The following is a 19,588-nucleotide window of genomic DNA, read 5'->3' as shown; positions in this document are numbered from 1 at the left end:
TGTGAAAAGGAGCTCATGGGGCACCCAAGTTCAGGCAATGTGTCCAAGAGATGGAATCACTCAGGCAACAGGCTGCAAATATACCAAATCAAATTAAGCAGAGATTTAATAAATGTTCTGAGAACTCCCTGGGTATAAAATGTGACTGTACAAGAAGTTTGGTGTCATACACAGACAAATTGTTTATTTTAAATATTCCCATGTTAAATATTCCCATTTTAATTATTCCCATTCTTTTTAAGAAAAACATTTTGCTTGAATGGGCTCTAACACCACAGAATTTGGCACGTACCAAAACTTTGAAGCTGAATCTTGGGACCATGCGCAGAAACCAAGCTGCAAACCACCTGCCTCTCTCACCTTTGGCTTCAGCCAGCATGGACGTGGGGATGGATCCACCAGAACTCTGCCTGCTGCCTCTCCCTGGAGCAGGGTGAGCACAGAGCACCCCGAGAGGCCCCGCACATCCCAGGCAGAGCTGTGACCTCGTGTGAAGCCTCTGTTACACCCCTGGATTCCGGGTATTCTGCCGGTACCCAAGGGAAGTCTTTCATCTCAGGTCCTCCTTGGAGGAAGTGGTTATGAGATAAAGCTCTCGAGGCAGGGTACCTGCCTGCATACCTGGTGAGCAAAGGCACACAGAGCAATAAATAGCTGCAGAGATGAGAGCAGCACCTGCTGCCTGAGATAAGTGCTGGGTGAGGCGCGGAGGAGTCGGTGCCGCGCACTCAGAGAGCGCCGAGGCGAGGGAGGGTCACCTTGTGTGAGCAGAGGAAAACTGTCACAGCTCTCCTGCCCCCAGAAACCCCAAAATCCCCACCCTGAGTAGCCCAGCAGACCGTTCCCTCAGCACCACAGAATGGGTTCAGAACCACACCAGCACTGGGAAGGGTTTGGAGTCGGGCTGGGACCATATCGAGGGAGGGTCTGAAACTGGATCTGAGTCTTCAAAAAAACCTAAAACAACCCACAGAACCCTCAAACTACCCTGAGCTTCAGCTATATTTAATTTAGGCTAGGATTCCATCCTGTGGTGCCCTGTTTTTCCACCTGGCTGCAGTAACAGCACTGACATGGCATAAGACAGAAAGGACAAGATGCCAAAGGCATCACTTCTAGAGGAGCCTGGCTCGGGAAAAAGAGTGAGTTTGTGAGGAGCTGGAGACATTTCTGTCTGAGAAACAACCCCTCTATCTGAGGGGCTCTGTTCAAGAGCAGAGCCCTCTTTGATACCCAACCAAACAAAAGTGGGTTGGACAGGTATATCCAAAAAAAAGCAAACACCAAACAAAAGCCACTGGTTTGCTCTGGGGGAAGGCATGATACTGACAAAGTGCAGAGCCTTTTGGGGAAGACAAAAATACCCAGAAAAAGAAAGGGGGGAAGTCACTGAGCTGCTGACAGTGTAGGGAGAGAGGACAAAGGGCTGTTGCTCATGGGCAGTCCTGTGCACAGAGATTTTCATCCTGAACAGCCTGCCTAAAACAGGTCTGGTAGATGGGGTGGGGTGGGGTGGGGTGGGATGGGATGGGATGGGATGGGGTGGGATGGGATGGGATGGGATGGGATGGGATGGGATGGGATGGGATGGGATGGGATGGGATGGGATGGGATGGGGATGGGATGGGGTGGGATGGGATCCCCTGTTTCCTCCAGCACTGAGGGCTCCACAGATGAAGCAGGATTTGCTGGAGTGGGGAGGTAAGAAAGAGCCTCGTTCCCCTGTTTCCTTCACCACAGACCATTCCTCATGTGTCAGCCCAAAAGCAGAGCCCTCTTCATTTCCCCAAGTGTCAGTGACAGCTCTGGGCGTGCAGAGCACGCCGAGGCAGCACCTGAGCACCGCAGAGCTCAGCCCAGCTCTGAGCACATGAGGAGGAGGAGGAGGAGGAGGAGGAGGAGGGCCCACTGAATGCCAGTGACATCAGGTGCCTGTGAGCTCCTCACAGGGGTGCAGGAAGTATAAAAGCAGAGTTCCCCGAGGAGGGTCCCTGGCAGGAGCAGGGGAGGCTGTGCTGCAGTGGGTGATGCTCTCGTTACCTCTGTGACTGGATCCTGCTGGAACCACACCATGGACGGGGGTGAGTACCTGGGCTGCAGCCTTGGGCTGTGCCTTCAGCTTTATCAATGATGCACAGTCCTTGTCCTGTGACGCTGGAGTGGAGCACTTCTATTAGAGTATTCAAACAGTATAAAAGACTTTCACCTTCCTCATTTTTACTATTAAAAAAAAAAAAAAAAGCACAGTTCTGTTTTAGAAGCTCAAAAACCTCAAATCACTTCAGAAACAAACACAAAAAAGAGGTTGGGAGGCAATTTTAAGAGGTCTTTTTGCTCCGAAGCGAATGGAATCTTGCATAATTCACACCTTTTCTTCTGTTTTCTTAACTTTAAAAAAATAATTTAAAGAGAGAGAGAGAGAACACTCTCCCTGGCAACATTTTAATTCAGTGAATCAATCAAGGAATTGGGAGAAGAAGAGCTGAGATCATTCACTAAGTCCATCCAGTCTTTTGCAAGTTGTTTCTATTTTAAAATATCTGCAGGAGCACTGGGGGCAGCAGGATGCATTGGAGATGCAGGAGGTTCTGGAGATGGTCAGGGAGATGGATGCAAGAAGTTCTGGGGAATAAAGGAAGCTCTGGGGATGCTGCAGGGATGCAGGGAGCCCTGAGGGATGCAGGGAAAAGAGGGAGCAGGTCCCACAGGACCCTCCAGGCAGGAGCAGGGTATGAGTGAGGGAGTTTTCTTTCTCCTCAGAGCCTCTGCCAATCAATGGCTTAGGAAATTCCTGGATTTTGGAATGCCTGCATCCGAACAACCACCGAACTGGACCTGCTCACCACACATCATTCTTCTCATTTAAACTTTTGGCCTCTGCATCATCCTGCGGGTGCTTTGTGGGCTGCTTGTTCCAAGGGGTTCAGTGTCTGGGGGCAGCTCCTGGGAAAGGTTAATCAGGACAGGGAAAATAAAGAGTTAGTGAGAACCTGACCAGATTATGATAATGTTCCTGCTTTGGGTTTTTTGTTCTACTATTGTATTTCAGAGGAATATTTCATTTTCCTGAAGATGCACTACCATGGTGCTTTCTTTAAAACACACCTGGCTCACTTCTGCAGGAAATTTTTTACTTGCTTCTTTCTGCTTATCTTGTCTTTTGATTCACAGTTTCCTGAAAGGAGTGGAGATTCATGATTATTAACTTTCTTCTGTGATAGAGCAGTGAACACATGAAATAAGAGCATGACTGGGTTTCACTGGCTCCTCTCACTCCTGAGATTACAGTGCCTTTCCTCTTGCCAGTTGTGAGGAGGGGAAGGGGGAGAGCAGGCTGCTAACTGCCAATAGTCATTAGATCACTTAAATATGATTAACTTTTCTCAGAAATATCTGGTTCTTCCCCCAAAAGCCTCCTGTACTGCTGGAGAAAGGGCACCAGAAGCTGGTACATGCATAATGTGCAGAGAGCAGGTTAATTACTGCCTACACGTGCGCTGAGCCTTTGCAATTCCAGGTGGCCAAAAATCCTTCTTTCACCACGAGGGTTTGGCCAGAGCAGGTTTGCTCAGCTTTGCCAATGCTCCCTAAAGCATTCCCAAGTCTTCCTTTTCCCTCATGCATCTCATCCCTAAAGCATTCCCAGCTCCTGCTTTGCCCTCGTGCATCCCTCGGCTGTAGCAGCACCCGGACCCTCGGGAGCTGCCCTGCTCATTCTGTGATCGGATTAATCACCCTCAGGGCTGTGTCTCTCTCCTCTTCCAGGCAGATGTCCTGACATCGAATATTTCCACTGTCAGAGGCCTTTTTGGGTGCACCTGGTGGGATTCACTGCTCCTGCAGCTGCTCTTATCTTGCTCACATTCAGGAGCTGGTGCTGAGGGAGATCCAGATAAGCTGGGAGGGATCTGCCTGTCCAAATTCACCAACCCTTTGCCACAGCACAGCCTGAGCTGTGCCCCAGGTGCCCACCCCAGGCTTAAAAGCACCCATTTCTTTCTCTTTGCTATTGAGTGAGCCAGAAGAGTTCAGCAGCTGTCAAGGGATGAATTCCCCCCTTGGGCTTAGTCTGTGAAGGAAAATTGTAAAACTGAGGGGTTCCCATCCCCTGTCACGAACAGATCCCTTCTCTCCTTCTCTCTCATGGAGCAATTCTACTTTCCAACTGTTTCCAGGTCCTTCAGGACAAGAATGGCCTCAAAGCAGCACCTCCTTCCTTCCCTCCCATGCAGTAATTCCCATTTCCATCCATTTCCAGGTCCTTCAGGACAAGAATGGCCTCAAAGCAGCTGAGACACAGGGGGCTGCCACAGGGCTGTAGGGCCAGGCTGACTCATTGGCTGTGGTGGAGTTTTGGTGTATTTTTATAAATGAGGTTTCTAGTTCAACTGGCTGCAGGGACTTTTTAGAGGGTTTTTTTTTTTTTCCTCAGTATTTTGAGGAACAAAACTTTAAAAAACTTGAAGAAAATACCCACAGCAGCCAACTGCCAGGAGGTGTAAAAAGGAAAGAAAAAGTAAAGAAATGTACCTAAACTGCCTGATAAGCTGCAGAGCAAGACTCCTTTCACAATAATTGCTTCTGCCCACTGCCCCAGACCACAGGACAAGTTGGGGAGACGCAAGTCCTGTCCAGTCTGACTGAAACCAGTGACAGAAACATGCTCAAACTGGCACACAGGGAGCAGGAGGCAGCAGGGCCTCTCTGGTTGTGCTTTTGCAAATGTGTAATCTGAGGTGGGGGCACAGAAGAGGGGCAGAAACAGCACAGGGTTTTCTTCATGTTGAAAACTCATTTGACATTTAAGACAGTTGAAAAAGCAACTGAAAAAGAGGAGAAAAAAGAAACTTATGATGATCTTCAAAGGAATGATATCAGCTGAACTGTTTCAGGAGTTGGTTGAGTCACATTCTCAGTCCTGTTTTTCTAGACCTTCGCAGGGTGATAAGAAAACAGAGCAGAGCAAAGCAGCTCTCACCAGGGCTTGGGCAGGGACCGGTCAGGTGAAGTCAGGGCTGGACCTGGAGTTTGCAAACCAAGCCACAGAGAGATGATGGAGTGTGGTTTATGTGAGTGCTTTTCCTCCATGGAATGAGGGTGGTTCTTCTCTGCCTCTTATCCAGCAGCCACAGGGGCAATTTCCTGGTGGGGCCGAGCTACCAGCACAGGAACTCATCACCCATCCACAGGCAGCCAGGAGCACCAGCTCCAGCAGTGCCAGAGAAACCAGGCTATTCAGAAGGTGCAGCAGAAGGCTGAAGGCTGCTGTGGTGTTTGCAGGGTCAGGGACTCTGTATTCCAGGCAGAAAGGGCAGTTACAGCTTGCTTAAACCCACCCAGTGGGTCTCAGTCCTTGGGGCTTTTCGTGTATTTCCTGTATCATATGCAAAAGCCAGGGCAGCAGTTAGAGGGGGTGACAACCACAGCAGACACCAAACCTCTTCCTGCAGTCTGGGACTGATCAAAGGGAAAGGCACTGGCTGGACAGAGCAGCCAGAACCTCACTTCACCCTCAGTCCCTGCCTTGCACTCCTGAGTCCCCCCAGGTTCCTCCTGAGTTCCCATGGGAACCCCTCAGACACCCCCAGGAGGGTGTGGGGAAGGTGAGGGGAGGATGAACACAACTGAGCACACAGCTGCAGGAGCATCAAAGATGAAAATAAGGGGGGAAGGTGAGACAAAACTTCCAGGAGGCCTCAGGGGAGGTGCTCACACAGGCCTGGGGATGAGCACCACGAGTTTTCCCATGTGGCTGAGGATCTCTCTGAGCCACACATCACCCTCAGGTATTAAAAACATCCCCACTCACAGGTAACTCTGTCTGATATTAGCGAAGCTGTTGCAGGTGACTTAACACAAGGACTTGGTGCAGTTGCCTGTAGTGGAAGTTCATCATCCTGGTGCAGTGCAACATGAGCAGGAGCCTGGCACAAAGCTGAAACCAAGCAGAGCTGGGTCCAGCAGGCACTGAGCACAGGAATCAGCCACAATTATGAACAACCAGGCCATGAGGAGCTCTAGGAGGAGCAGGCAGCTGAAAGCCAAAGGTATCTCCTTGCTCAGCACCCCCAGAGCAGAAAACCCACAGGGAGTGAGGGGCTGCAGGGACCCCCAGTGCCTGGAGGGACATCCTGGACCAAGGCACCCCTCAGGGAGGGACACATCTCCTCCTCACGCCAGAGTGGAGCTCAGGGCTGTCTCACTGCCACCTTCCAGCTGAGCAAGTTTCAGTGGCAGCTGCTTGAGGTAGATGCTGGTAGGAGCTGTAAAACCAGTGAGGAGAAAGCTTTCCCTGCCCCCTGCTCTGCTAACCACAGCAGGAAGAGCTGTTGGCTGAGATTGCTCTCACCACCATCATACCTGGCTCTAAATTCAGTTTTTCCTCCCAGCTGTCAGCATCCTATATTTTCACATCCCACGGCAGCAGAGGCCAACTCTTGACATTTAGAGGCAAGCAATAAATTTGAGCCAGTTCCAGTTCTATCTGTCCCAGGGGAGCTGAGCTCTCCTCTCCACAGCCCAGGCACCACACGGGCGCAGCTGGGCCGGATTTATGGCCCTCACAGCTGGGTATTTTCACGTGGATTAAGCTGCACCCTCAGTGCTCAGACACCAGGGAAGAGGCTGCTGGCTGCCTGCAGGGAAAAATAATGGATAAAATCAAAATGGGTGCACTGTGCCTGAGTTTAGAGTCCTCTCTGCCTTCACTGCATGGGGTCCTGGGCAACCTGATCTAGGTGCAGACATCCCTGCTCACTGCAGGGGGTTGAGCTGAATGACCTTTAGAGGCCCCTTCCAACCCAAACTGCTTCATGAATCCGTGAAGCCGGAGGGGCCAGACTCCTGAGGCTCCACCATGATCTGACAGTAACACTCCTGACCCTGGGTTATCTTGCTGGCATCCTCCCCAGGCTCTGGTTTCCTCAGTGGTGAGGGTTCTGCAGGGTTCACAGTGCCATGGACAGCATTACCCACTGCTTTTTCAAAGTAACAACCATATGGAAACCCCCAGTCAGCCACTAACACAGCATCTCCTTCTTCCCTAGGCAAGCAGCTAAAGGTCAGCCTTGTTTTCAGCCTGCCACTCGTTTTTCAGGTAAGATGTTTTCAACAACATTGTTGAAATCCAGCTGGTTTGTGTTGTGGGTAAAGGGAGATCACAAAAACTCAGAGCAGCCACCCACAGTCCCAGAAATGTGTGGGGACACAGCTGCTCACCCCAGGATCCAGCTGTGGGAGGTGGGAGGTGAGAGCAGAGCCCAGCTACAGAAAAACAAACAAGAGAAACAAAACCAAGCAGAGAAAAATGGTGGAAAACGCAGTGATTTTCAGATGGCCTGGGCTGTGTGAGTCTCCTGTTAGCCCCAAAATGAGCATTTCCAGGACAGACAGGAGTGCACCACATTGATTGCAGGGAGCAGATAGTTCCTGCTCCCTGCAAATTCCTGGTCAAGATGCTGGGCTCTGACCAAACCCAGAGCTGAGAGGGATGAAGCCATGGAGGAAGAGCTCAGCATCCTCCCCTGCCTGGTGCTCAGAGTGCCCTGGCCCAGGAAGGAGGACCCCAAACACCGAGCTGTGCCACGATCTGCCCCCAAACCCAGGGCCGGCTCCTGGTGCCCGAGGTCCTCTTGGCTGCAGTGGCCACCTCCCAGCCCATGGGGCTCTCTGGGACAGAGCAGAGCAGCCCCTGCTGCTTTTCCCTTTCACTGCTGGCAGCCTGGCAGGATGTGGTGAAAGCCAAACCTGCTGAGATGGAGAGCACCGAGATGCTCTCTGATAAAGGGTGGGGGTATCCAGGGGAAACCTTTCATGTCTGTGAGATGGGGAGAAGGTTCTGGAGACTAATAAGTCACAAAAGCAGGGCACGGATACCGCAGGCTCTGCCCCACAGGTTATGGCAGTGTGGGAAGATGAAACAAGAATAATCAGAACTGAAATCGGGGGCTTGAATGAGATGCTGGCCCCACACGGAAGCAGCTTCCTGCTGCACTCACTGCATTTCCTCATGCTCTCACAGGCACCTTCGTTGATTTTTAATTCAGCTCAAGGATGTTTTATTTCTCATATTTTATCTGACAGCCGGCTGTGCACACACAGCTGGAGTGGGTCCTGGAACACTCTGGAAAGCTGCCACACATCTGAGAGCTTGCAGATGTTACTTTGGCTGAGCACGAAACGTTTCTGGTAGAATTCCCACTCGAAGCCCCCCAAAAAGCCCCAAACCTCACATATTTATAGGAAACACTTTCAGCCACGAGGTTGTGTCAGCTCTGTTTGTGATGTTGGCATGAAACAGCACTTGGGAACTCCCTGGGACTTCTCTCCAGGCTCCTTTCCTTGCACGGCCACACAGGCAAGACAGCCCTTGTCCCAACACACTCTTCTTCTTTTTCCTGTTCTAGTTCTGTGCTGGGGAGAATGTCACTGATTACTATGACTCCAACAGCACCATCGACTACAGCATGTTTGAGTCCCTGTGTGAGAAGGAGGAGGTCCGAAACTTCCGTGCTGCCTTCCTCCCGGCCATGTACAGCCTCATCTGCTTCACAGGGCTGCTGGGGAATGGGCTGGTCATGCTCACCTACATCTACTTCAAGAGGCTGAAGACCATGACAGACGTCTACTTGCTGAACCTGGCTGGGGCAGACATCCTCTTCCTGCTGACCCTTCCCTTCTGGGCCACGAGCGCGGCTACACACTGGTACTTTGGGAGTGTTCCCTGCAAAGCTGTCTACTGCATCTGCAAAATGAGTTTCTTCAGTGGGATGCTGCTCCTCCTGTCCATCAGCATCGACAGGTACTTTGCCATTGTCCAGGCAGCCTCAGCCCATCGCCTGCGGCCCCGGATGATCTTCATCAGCAAGGTGACCTGCGCCATCATCTGGCTCCTGGCCTTCATCCTCTCCATCCCTGAGCTGGTTCACAGTGGTGTGAACAACTCAGAGAGCAGCCCCCGTTGTTCCATCATTGCTGATGACTTGCAAACCTTCAACACTGGCATCAAAGTGTCCCAAATGGTGTTTGGCTTCTTGATTCCCCTCCTGGTCATGTCTTTCTGCTACCTCATCATCATCAAAACGTTACTCCAGGCCCGCAACTTTGAGAAGAACAAAGCCATCAAGGTCATCATCGCCGTGGTCATCGTCTTCGTCGTCTTCCAGCTGCCCTACAACAGTGTCATGCTGGCCAAGACCATCTCAGCCTTCAACCAGACCACCTCATGTGAGGAGAGCAAGAGGCTGGACGTGGCAGATGATGTGACCTACACCCTGGCCTGCTTCCGATGCTGCCTCAACCCGTTCCTCTACGCCTTCATCGGCGTCAAATTCCGCACCGACCTCTTCAAGCTGCTGAAGGAGCTGGGCTGCCTGAGCCAGGAGCGCCTCTGGCAGCTCACCTCGTGCCGCGACAACAAGAGGAGCTCCTTCGCCATGGAGACAGAGACAACCACCACCTTCTCCCCGTGAGCCCAGCTCCAGGCACGCCTTGGTGGAGCTTGAAATGGCTCTGGACATTTTCTCTAGTCTGAACCCCTGGCAGAGCAAGATCTGTCACACTGCAGAGAAGTCGAGGGGGAAATCCAGGAGCCTCCTCCTGTTTCAAGCAGCAAGGGCTGTTGGCCAATGTCCCACGAGTGGAGAGACTTTACAACAGAGCTGTCACTAACAGCAAAGCAAGGGAGAGGTGGTGAGTCTGCAATTCCTCCTGTCATTTCACCTTCAGCTTAGTCTTTCCCTGTCAAAATGAGAAACGCTCAAAATAGAACATTTACCCTAAAAGCGACAAGTACCAAGAGAAAACAGACGTTGGTGCGGCAGAACTGCCTGGGAGCATCACCCTCGCTTTGGATGTTGATTTTAACAAGACAACAGCTCTGCAACCCCACAGAAATGCCCTTGCACTGAGTCAGTCTGAGGCCAACCTGCACCCGCAGCCTCGGGCTCGATCCAACCCCAGCTGTGGAGTATCCAAGCACACGACTGCTCTGCCTTCCCCCATGAAATGTGAGACGTGACCACAGCTAATGCAAAATCCATACAAACTCAAGCCATAATTTCAATTATTTTTATAACATTGTAGCCACTCGTAGCTCTGTCAGGAAAAGTATAAATTCTACTTTACTTCTGCCTGTATCCTGTTTCTGGGCTATCACCTGCTGACCTTGAGATAAATATGAATGTGGGTTTTCTCCTCCCTTCCCAGCCCTTCTAGCAGGACTTCAGCTGCCTTTGAAGTCAGATCTGTATTTCACTCATAAGCTACTGGGACGTGTTTTGCATCGGTGCTGTCGGCACCAACAAAGACACGGCTCGCTGAGGTTTGATCTGAGCACTGTTCCACCTCTGCCAGGGCCACAAACAGCAGATTATTGTCATGGAAAATCAGATCTTGGAGGAGCCCAGACTGTAATTCCAGTGGGGTGCTTTCACAGGAAGAGAGAAGATTCCTGATGACAGATGAGCACTCTGGGAACCGCTGCCGTGGGACAGCTGAATGTCAGCTGGGAGGAGCTGCTGCACAGCCTGTGCAGCTGTCCCTGTCCTTGCCCTGTGCTCCTGCCCCTGTCCTGTGCTCTGATCCCACAGCACCCAGCTCTCCCAGAGCCATCACCAGCGGAGGGAGGTCTCAGCCTGGAGCTGCTCCCAGGGCTGCCAGGGGAGACATGTCCACGTTCCCCTGAACACACAGAGCCATGAGCAGCGAAACACTCACCAAACAGACATTCATCCTGTTTTTCAACACATGGATCCATCTGGAGTGACACAGAGAACTCTCTGGTTCATGGGTTCGACAGCATTGCTTTAGAGAATTGAGGAATAAAATTCCAAGACAGAATTCACTGGCTGGGTGTGAGACAGCACTGCTGCCACCAAATCTAAATAAACTCTCCATAAACCATTTACCTCTGGTGTATGGGATTTTTGTCAAGGGCTGGGATTCGGGAAGAGAGGATTCTGCTTTGTGTTACCTATCTGTGCTCAGCTGTTGAACTCATTTTCATTTACAGTGCCCAGGTAACTGTACAAAGCGCTGCTTCTCTGTCACATGAAACAGGGGGTGACAACTGACACTGAACAGCTATTTGCCCTTGGTTTCTTTCTCATCCTTATTTGGGCAGCACACAGCTATCATGATCTTGGCCAGAGCCAGGGACACCCCCAGCACAGAGTATTTGCAGTTTTCCTCATCAGTAATAATATATTCTGTTAATGTATATTCAAGATGTAAAGCTGCTTTACACAGACAAAGTTCAATCTCTTCATGAATGTACCCCAAGAACACTCTGCTTCCATGGAACCTTTTCATGCAGAACCATTCACCTCATCCCAGCCAGGAAACTGCTCCACCAGCACATGGAGCTGTACTTGTGTCCTGTAGATAAAAGCCATTCCCCTCCTGCAAATGGAGAAGTCTTCAGGTCCTTACAGAGCAGATGAATTCCAACTAGGATCACCCACAGCTGCTTCCAGAAAGGAGATGCAGAGGCACCCTCTGGGACAGCTGCAGCTGTGCCTCAGAGAGGCAGGGCTGATGTCAGAGTGCCTGGCTTTCCCTGGTTAAATTTAACAGACAGAACAAATTTGCATCTAATTTAGATGAGTCATGTTAACGTTGGCCTAAGATCCCAACCTGAAGTGTCTAAAAACTGACTGTATTTTGCTACTTGAGAAAAATAAATTATAATGATTTAAGGAAAATACTTCTGGTTTTCCATTGCATTTTCTCCATCCTTATCCAGTCCTTGTCAATCCTTCTGTCCTCTCAGGAGTTGTTTGATCAGCTCAGCTTCATACCAGTGCTGCCCTGCAGGAAAGAGAACATGGAAAATAAACTAAATAGAAAAATGTTGGTTTACTTCATCTGCTGATGGATTATGAAAGAAAAAAGTCAGCAGCACATTAAAGAGATTTTATTTTAACTATTAACCCACCTGTCTTGATGCTCCTCCTCAGCTGGAGGTACCTAATGGCCACTCACCAACCTTTAAGTGAAAATTCTTTGAGCTCTAGCATTTTGTTGTTCACATTTTATTAAAATTCAGTAATAAACCACTATGCTACTGTGGGAATTGCTCACGGGGAGAGGCAGCAGCTCTGGGCACTATAACCCCCAGCCACATCCAGGGTGAGAGTCGGAACTGCAAGGAAAACAATGAACACAGAGCTCCTGCCTGGCTTCCCCAGTTAATTTGTGCCTCAAAGCACACAGGGGGGAGCGAGGGGGGGGCCCATATCGTTCACAAAAAGTGCCTTGTAATTGTAACCACGGAATCAAAGAGGAAGAAACTCAAAGAGCACGAGGAGACAGAAGCCTGACACCGAGTGCCAGAGCCAAGGCTCATTTCTGCTTTCACTGAGTGATGAAAGTCTCACGTTTTCCCCCAGAAGAGAAAGGACAAGGTGAGTTTCAGCATCTGGCCCAGAGGCTCAAGAAGCATCTCAAGAGCAGCACAACACAGCTTAAGATGCAGAACCTCAAACCCAGGGATCCTTAAATAAACACTGGGTCTCACCACAGCAAGGTCCTCAGAGCCCCGAGAGCTCATTTGTGCACAAGGTTGAGCAGTTTTGGAGGAAGAACTGGGGATCTGCAGAAAGCCACAGCACTTTTAACCATTCCCTCTGCTCCTCTGAGGTGACTATGAGCCAAACTCTTAATGTTCAGGAACTTTCTTGATTAAGAAAACAGACTCTACCTTAAAGCCTTAACTTAAACCAGTAAAATTTACCCACCAAGCAACCACACAAAATCACAACTTGGGTCACAAATACTGCAGCCAAGTCACACAGAACATGTTACCAAAAAGAAGAGCGTATTGCTCAGATGGATTTAACCTATTTTAGTACCTTTCACCAGCAAGAGCTGCCTATTTCCTTCCACAGCTCCAAATCTTCTTTAAAAAGCCAATAAAAAACCTGGCCCTCATTAGAGAAGGGGAAAGTTCTCCAGGCAGGGCTGTGGTTTCTCATGTGCCACCTGGGCAGCTGCGTGAGGGAAGTCCTTGTCACCCTAAAAAAGAATGAGCTGGAACCCAGTGAGGTAAACAAACTCTAAAAATAATGCCCGTGGGTGATGGGGAAGGGTGGGGGCACATTGCACCAGTCAGAATAGCTGAGAGAGGCCATGGTTTCCTCCTCACGCCTTCTTTTGTAGGGAAAAAAACCCCAAACTCCTGTTCTGGGGGTGGAGGTGTCACATCTCAGGGGAGAACTTCTTACACAGCCAACTGTCCTTGTTGGCAGAGCTGCCTGGCCTGGGGCCACCTCCTCCAGGGGCACTGTGGGGTTTGATCCATCCCTGGGCCACTGCAAGAGGGACCTGGGGAAACTGGGACAGCTGAGACATCACCTGCCCTTTGTTGGTGTCATCACAAGCAGCTTCATGACCTCAAACAAGTGAATCAAAGAGTCTGACCAGGATTTTCTATGGATTAGAAGGTGGCAGGATCAGCTCAGAGCCAACTGTTGGCACCAAGAAGGGGACAAGGTGCAGTAGAGATATAAGGAAAAATAACCAGATAAGCAGCAATGACAGCAGCACAATCCCCTGCTAGTGGGGGTTATGTCCCCAGCCCTCCTCCTCATGGAGCCCAGCCCATCCTGCTCCTTCCCCAAGCCCTAAAACCAGGCGGAATATCCCTGGCTCTGTGCTCATCCCACATGTGGGAGCCCTCACAGCCTCTGGCTGAAACGAGCACAATTTCACACGCTCAGATTGAGCAGAAATCGGCAGCTTTCAAGTCCAGCTGTGGCAGCCACCAACCTGCCCAAAATGAAAGTTATTTTTTTCACTTTCACTAAGACCCCAGCTCTGCAGAGCTGAGTATTGATATTAAACCAGCAGAGACTCAGGTGTTGATGTTCAATCACCACCTGTCACTGCCCCAGCTTGTTGTACGAACCTCATTCAGGTCTGAACACATAAGGAGCCTTCTGGCTCCACATGCAGGGCAGCTGCAGAGCCAGCCCAGGCATTTGTCACTGCTGAGCCCCTCAAGGTCCTCATGTGCAGGAACTGAAACTTCCCTTCCTGCTGCTCTGTTTTTAATTCAATTGTCTTAAAAAAAAAAAAAATAACAAGCTCCTTTCCTTTCTGTGCTGCTGAGTGCTGGCACAAAAATTATTGTCAAGTGATCAGGGGCTTTATTGGGAAATTTCTGTGACTGAAGGACAACACTAATGCCCCGAATCATCCTGCAGGAGAGGAAAAGGCCAAGTAATTTCCAGAGAAATAGACAAAAAGGCCTTCCAGGATTTGGAGTCTGTGCATGCTGCTCTGTACCAAAATCAGAACTTCTCTCAGCAGCTGCAGTTCCTGGATCCTGCAGGTTCTACCCATGGCTTTGTCTGCTCATCAGGGAACATCCCACCTGCATGTGCAGCTCAGTGAGCACACACATGTGTCCCAGCAAACCTGGTTTCAGCATAATCCAACCCCACTGGGGCTGCACAGAGAGAAACTCCTGTTTTCAGGGCAGAGTTGACTGATTCCCTGGGAGATAACGTGTTTCTTCTGAGTTTTGGCCGCACCAAGCAGCGAGAGAACTTCAACCCCTGCGCCAGGGCGGGGAGTGGGAGAGGAAAAAAACAAAGCCCTTTATGGATGACTAACCCAGGCTCAGCTCCTGGGCTGTGTTGCATGAGCCTCTTTGAAGAGTTTCACACTTTTGCAGCTCCTGGTTCTGCCTTACCAGGGGGACACGTGGGGACAAAGCTCAGGCTCGAACGTCACCCCCGGACTGTGTGCAGAGGGGGAGCACAGCAGAGCTGGATGTGGCTTCCACCAGGCTCTGGAGGCTTGCAGCAGACCTGGAAAGGCACCAGGTCTGTACAAAACTCATCCAGCTGTGCTGGCAGCAGCTCCTGGCAGGCCCCCACGCCCTCGCCTCACGTGCCAGCTCAGCCCCAGCAGCCGGAGGCATGAGGTTGTTTTGGAGCTGCAGAGAACAACCAACAGAAAAGGTCTCCCCAACACCACAGACAAGCCCTGAAAAGCTGCCAGAGCCTCCTGCCTCCTCCACTGGGCTGCCTGCTCCAGGCACTGCCCAGGCTGTGGCTGCTGGAGCAGGGATGGTCATCGTGGAACCAGGGAATGGTTTGGGTTGGAGGGACCTCGGGAGGGGGCAGTGATGCCTTGAGAAGGCTGGCCTAGAACAGAGACTGGACAGAGCTCAAGAACAAAGCAGGGATTTATTAAAGGCCTCAATAGATCCACCTTGGGCAGCACAAGAGCCCAGCCAGGGCTACACCCCAGGTGAACCCAAAATGGTCACAAAATGTCCCACTGGTCATGGGGTCTCTCCCTTTTATTAAGTCCTGCTCCATTTGCATATTGGAGTTCATTGTCCAATTCCAGCCCATCCTTCTTGTTTTTCTCTCTTCAGCCCACGTTGTTTGTGCTCTTGGGCCTGAGATTTGGATCATTTGTCCTTGGTCCCCAGCTGGAGCAGGAATTGTTTCATCTCCCTGCTCTGTGCACAGAGCTCACTGTCCTATAATATGAAGCCCAGACCCGCACATTAAAGCAGCACAGAATCTAAAAAAATATAAAAGCCAAAACCTGAAGCATCAGGAGCAGCCCCAGAGTTGTGCCACAGGTCCTGTCCCAGCTGTGCCAGGGCATGGAGGTGATGCTCTAGTGAGACACCAGCTCTGCACAAAAGCTGCTCCTCCAAGGGGGCTTCTGGAACACGTTCCACCCCACCAAGGCCCTGCTCCTGAGGTCCAGCAGGGAAATGAGCCCCCTCTATAATCACCAGTGCAGAAGGAGCCTTCCCTCACAGGGAATTTCCTCCTGTAGCCATGGAGGAGTTCATGGCACACAACCTGAAACATTTCATGAGATGGAGCTCCAGTGACCAAGATGGAAGTACTTCCTTCTCTTCCCTGACATCTGAAACAAAAAATAGAGATTATAGGAGAAGCCCAGCACAGAAAGAACCTCCCAAAGCACTGCTGACCTCCCCAGGGCCTGAGTGACAACCTCAGGACAGCCCAGACAGGCTCTGAGTGACCCAGAGCACACCCAGGATGAGTCTGTGGTCACCATCCCCCTTTGGCTGCAGCAGAGACACAAAGCTGGGACAGGGGACAGCAGGGATGTGATCTCCTCCATTCCTTCCCTCAGAGCCACTCTCCTCTTGCCTTGGGTCAGGAATTCCCTGTTCCTGGCAGAGGGCTCTCAGCCAAACCCCTGAACTCCCCACAGGCACCAGGAGCGACCTCTCCTTGAGAGCTGCTGACACCGTGTGGGAACGGCTGGGAAGTGATCCACACACCTCCTGCCCTCTGGGAAAAACTCGGGAAAACTCGGGAAAACTTGCCCTGAAGTAAAGGTGTGGGTTCAGATTGTATCACTGATACCACATGGAATCCCTGTGGGCAATCAGGCTAAAAAGTGGAGTTGCTCTACTTTGGTATCATCTATTGGAAGTGATTTTAAATGGCTTTGATTCACTTGGCTTTTCCCTCTGGATCAGTCCATGCCTCTTCCATGTGACTTCAATAATCAATAATCCCAGTGCTGAACTCCGTCCTGTTTCCTACATCCTCCCAAAAAATGACATCTCCCACAGATCCCCTTCCTCTGGCTTCGTACCCAAATTTCCTAGACAGCTCTGAAAAGCACAAATGGCCTTTTCCAGCCACCTCCTACCACGTGGGCCCTGCGGGGAAACTCCAGTGCAGCTGCTCTGGAGAAATCCCAGCCTGGAAAATGGGATTTGTCAGGCAGCAGAAGATGCTTCTTTTTTCAAGCGAGCTTTACAAACACCACCCTCCTCCCCACGAGGCCTCCTTGTGCTTCTCACCACGCAAGAACTGGTGGCTTCAGCTCCTGAATTTGAAGACGAACTGAGAAAAAAACTAAAACGCTGTCACTTCAGCATTCAGTGACTCGAAGTCTTCTCACCTTTATGCAGGTGGCAATGAGCGTTGCAGAGGTGTGAATTTTGCACCGAGGTGAAGCTACAGCTGGCAGAGGTTGGGACATAAATTGACAGTAAATGGTCCCTGTGCTGGGAGGTTCTGACACCCTAAAACCGCACAGTGCAAAGAAATTGTTCTGGAGTAATTCCTGTGTAAGAAGGAAAGATTTTGAGTTATTGAGGGGAAGGGAAGGGAAGGGAAGGGAAGGGAAGGGAAGGGAAGGGAAGGGAAGGGAAGGGAAGGGAAGGGAAGGGAAGGGAAGGGAAGGGAAGGGAAGGGAAGGGAAGGGAAGGGAAGGGAAGGGAAGGGAAGGGAAGGGAAGGGAAGGGAAGGGAAGGGAAGGGAAGGGAAGGGAAGGGAAGGGAAGGGCAGCTGAGGGCACTGGGCTCTTCAACATCCCCCAGGTGGGCAGCTCTGATCTCTGCTCTGGTGACCAGAGGGAACAGCTGGAGCTGTGCCAGGGGGGTTTAAGTTGGATTTTGGGAAAGGTTCTTATCCCCGAGGGTGCTCAGGCACTGAACAGACTCCCCAGGGCATGGGCACAGCCCCAAGGCTGACACAGCTCCAGCAGGGTTTGGACAAGGCTCTCAGCACAGGGTGGGATTGTTGGGGGGCCTGTGCAGGGACAAGATCTGGAGTGGGTGATCCTTGAGGGTCCCTTCCAACTCAGGATATTCCCTGATTCTTTGTCAGCAAAGATTGACGTGAAAATTAACAGCCTTTAGTGCAGAAACACGCCGATTTCAGGCTGCCCAAACCCCTCAGACACTCTCCCAGCCCCTCTGTGCCCCTCCTGTACGTGTGAGGAACAACTGAACCCCCCCATTTCCCCCCAAACTCGCTCCCTGCAAACTGAAACCTCCCTGGCTCCGCACACATTTATCCACCCGCGTTTTACCTTTCTCCCCTTGTTTGCATAACAAAAAAAAAAAAAAAAAAAAAAAAAAAAAAAAAAAGTCCTTTTTTGTGGCTTCTGCAGAAGACAAAGGAACAAAAACAACCCCGCTCGCCCCACCTATGCCACCGGCTTTTATCTGCGGGGGCCAGAGCCCACCCCCTCAGACCTTATGGAAATAAACACTCGGTGACAGCAAATCTGTTTTCAAGGAAAGGTTCCCACACCCCCTTACAAAACATTTCCGTATTTTTTCCCCCGAAACGCTGTCCGTGTGTCCCCCGTGCACGGGCACCAAGGTAGGGAGCCCTTACCTGCCTCCCGGCTGTGTTCGCCCAGCCCCTCCTGCCCCCTCCGCCCCCACCTGTCCCCACCTGCCCTCACCTGTCCCCAGCTGTCCCCACGTGTCCCACCTGCTCCCCCCGTTCTCTCCTGTCCCCACCTGCCCCCAGCTGTCCTCACGTGTCCTCACGTGTCCTCGTCTGTCCCCAGCTGTCCTCATGTGTCCTCGCCTGTCCCTAGCTGTCCCCGCCCGCTCCCCCCGTGCTCACCTGTCCTCACCTGGCCCCTTCCCTCTCTCCTGTCCCCACCTGTCCCCTCTTGCCCCACCTGCTCCCCCCGCTCTCTCCTGCTCCCAGCTGTCCCCAGCTGTCCCCACCTGTCCCCAATTGTCCCCACCTGTCCCCCCTCACCTGTGCGCGCGCAGTCACGTGTCCCCTGCGTGTCCCCGCCCGCACCCGCAGCGCCCCCTGGCGGCCCCGAGCCCAGCGCGGCTCCCGCCGCCGCTGGGGGGAACCGGAGACCGCCGGATGCACCGGCAGAACCGGGACCACCAGAGACCGCCGGATGCACCGGGAGAACCGGGACCACCGGACACACTCCGAGCCACCACAGCCACCGGGAGAACCGGGACCACCGGAGACCCCCCGGGCCACCACAGCCACCGGCAGAACCGGGACCACCGGACACCCTCCGAGCCACCACAGCCACCGGGAGAACCGGGACCACCGGACACCCTCCGAGCCACCACAGCCACCGGGAGAACCGGGACCACCCGAGACCCCCCGGGCCACCACAGCCACCGGGAGAACCGGGACCACCGGACACCCTCCGAGCCACCACAGCCACCGGGAGAACCGGGACCACCGGAGACCCCCCGGGCCAATACAGCCACAGGATCCACCAGGAGAACCAGACCTTCCGGAGACCCCCCTGAACCAATACAGCCATCAGACCTACTGGAAGAACCCGGCCCACCGGAGACCCCCCCAAGCCACCAGCAGAACCGTCCCTGGCACGGGTGCCCAGAGCAGCTGTGGCTGCCCCAGCCCTGGAAGAGCCCAAGGCCAGGTTGGCCGGGCCTTGGAGCACCCTGGGATGGTGGAAGCTGTCCCTGCCCATGGACAGGGTGAGTGTTGAGGTTCCTTGCAGCCCAGACTGTTCCATGAGTCTGTGATTTTATGGTTGTCACTGTGGGACTGTGCTGCCAGGAGTGGAGCTGCAGCAGGATGCAGGAGCTGCAGATGCCAGCAGGATCAAGCCTCAATTCACCTTGTGTGTTTTTTCTGCCCTGTATCATCTCCCAGGAAAGTTTCTGGATCTGTCTCAGAGCTGTGTCTCTGGGGCAAAGGGAGGAGTTGGTGCCCTTCAGTATTTTCATTGAGGGTCTAAAAGCTCAGTTTGGTGCTCAGATGTGCTCGTGCCTCCCAAGCAGATGCTGTTCCCACTTCCCTTCTCATCACTGCCACAGGAGCAGGTGATG

At 52.0% G+C, this 19,588-nt stretch overlaps 1 protein-coding gene across 1 annotated transcript; it reads left to right on the top strand.

Annotated features, from left to right (window-relative positions):
* Positions 1 to 8,513: 8,513 nt before the first annotated feature.
* Positions 8,514 to 9,470, top strand: CCR7 (C-C motif chemokine receptor 7). Its single transcript, XM_036398975.2, has one exon. It carries the CDS (start codon positions 8,529 to 8,531, stop codon positions 9,468 to 9,470), a length of 942 nt encoding a protein of 313 aa, XP_036254868.2. The 5' UTR covers positions 8,514 to 8,528.
* The last annotated feature ends 10,118 nt before the right edge of the window (positions 9,471 to 19,588 follow it).

This window comes from Molothrus ater, chromosome 27 (genome assembly GCF_012460135.2).
Source record: "Molothrus ater isolate BHLD 08-10-18 breed brown headed cowbird chromosome 27, BPBGC_Mater_1.1, whole genome shotgun sequence".
NCBI classification, from domain to species: Eukaryota; Metazoa; Chordata; class Aves; order Passeriformes; family Icteridae; genus Molothrus; species Molothrus ater.
The sequence above is the reverse complement of the archived record's forward strand: the minus strand, read 5'-3'. Positions and strand labels throughout refer to the sequence as shown.

Excerpts from the sequence above, each read along its gene's own strand:
- CCR7 (XM_036398975.2), top strand. The coding sequence starts at position 8,529 with ATGTACAGCCTCATCTGCTTCACAGGGCTGCTGGGGAATGGGCTGGTC.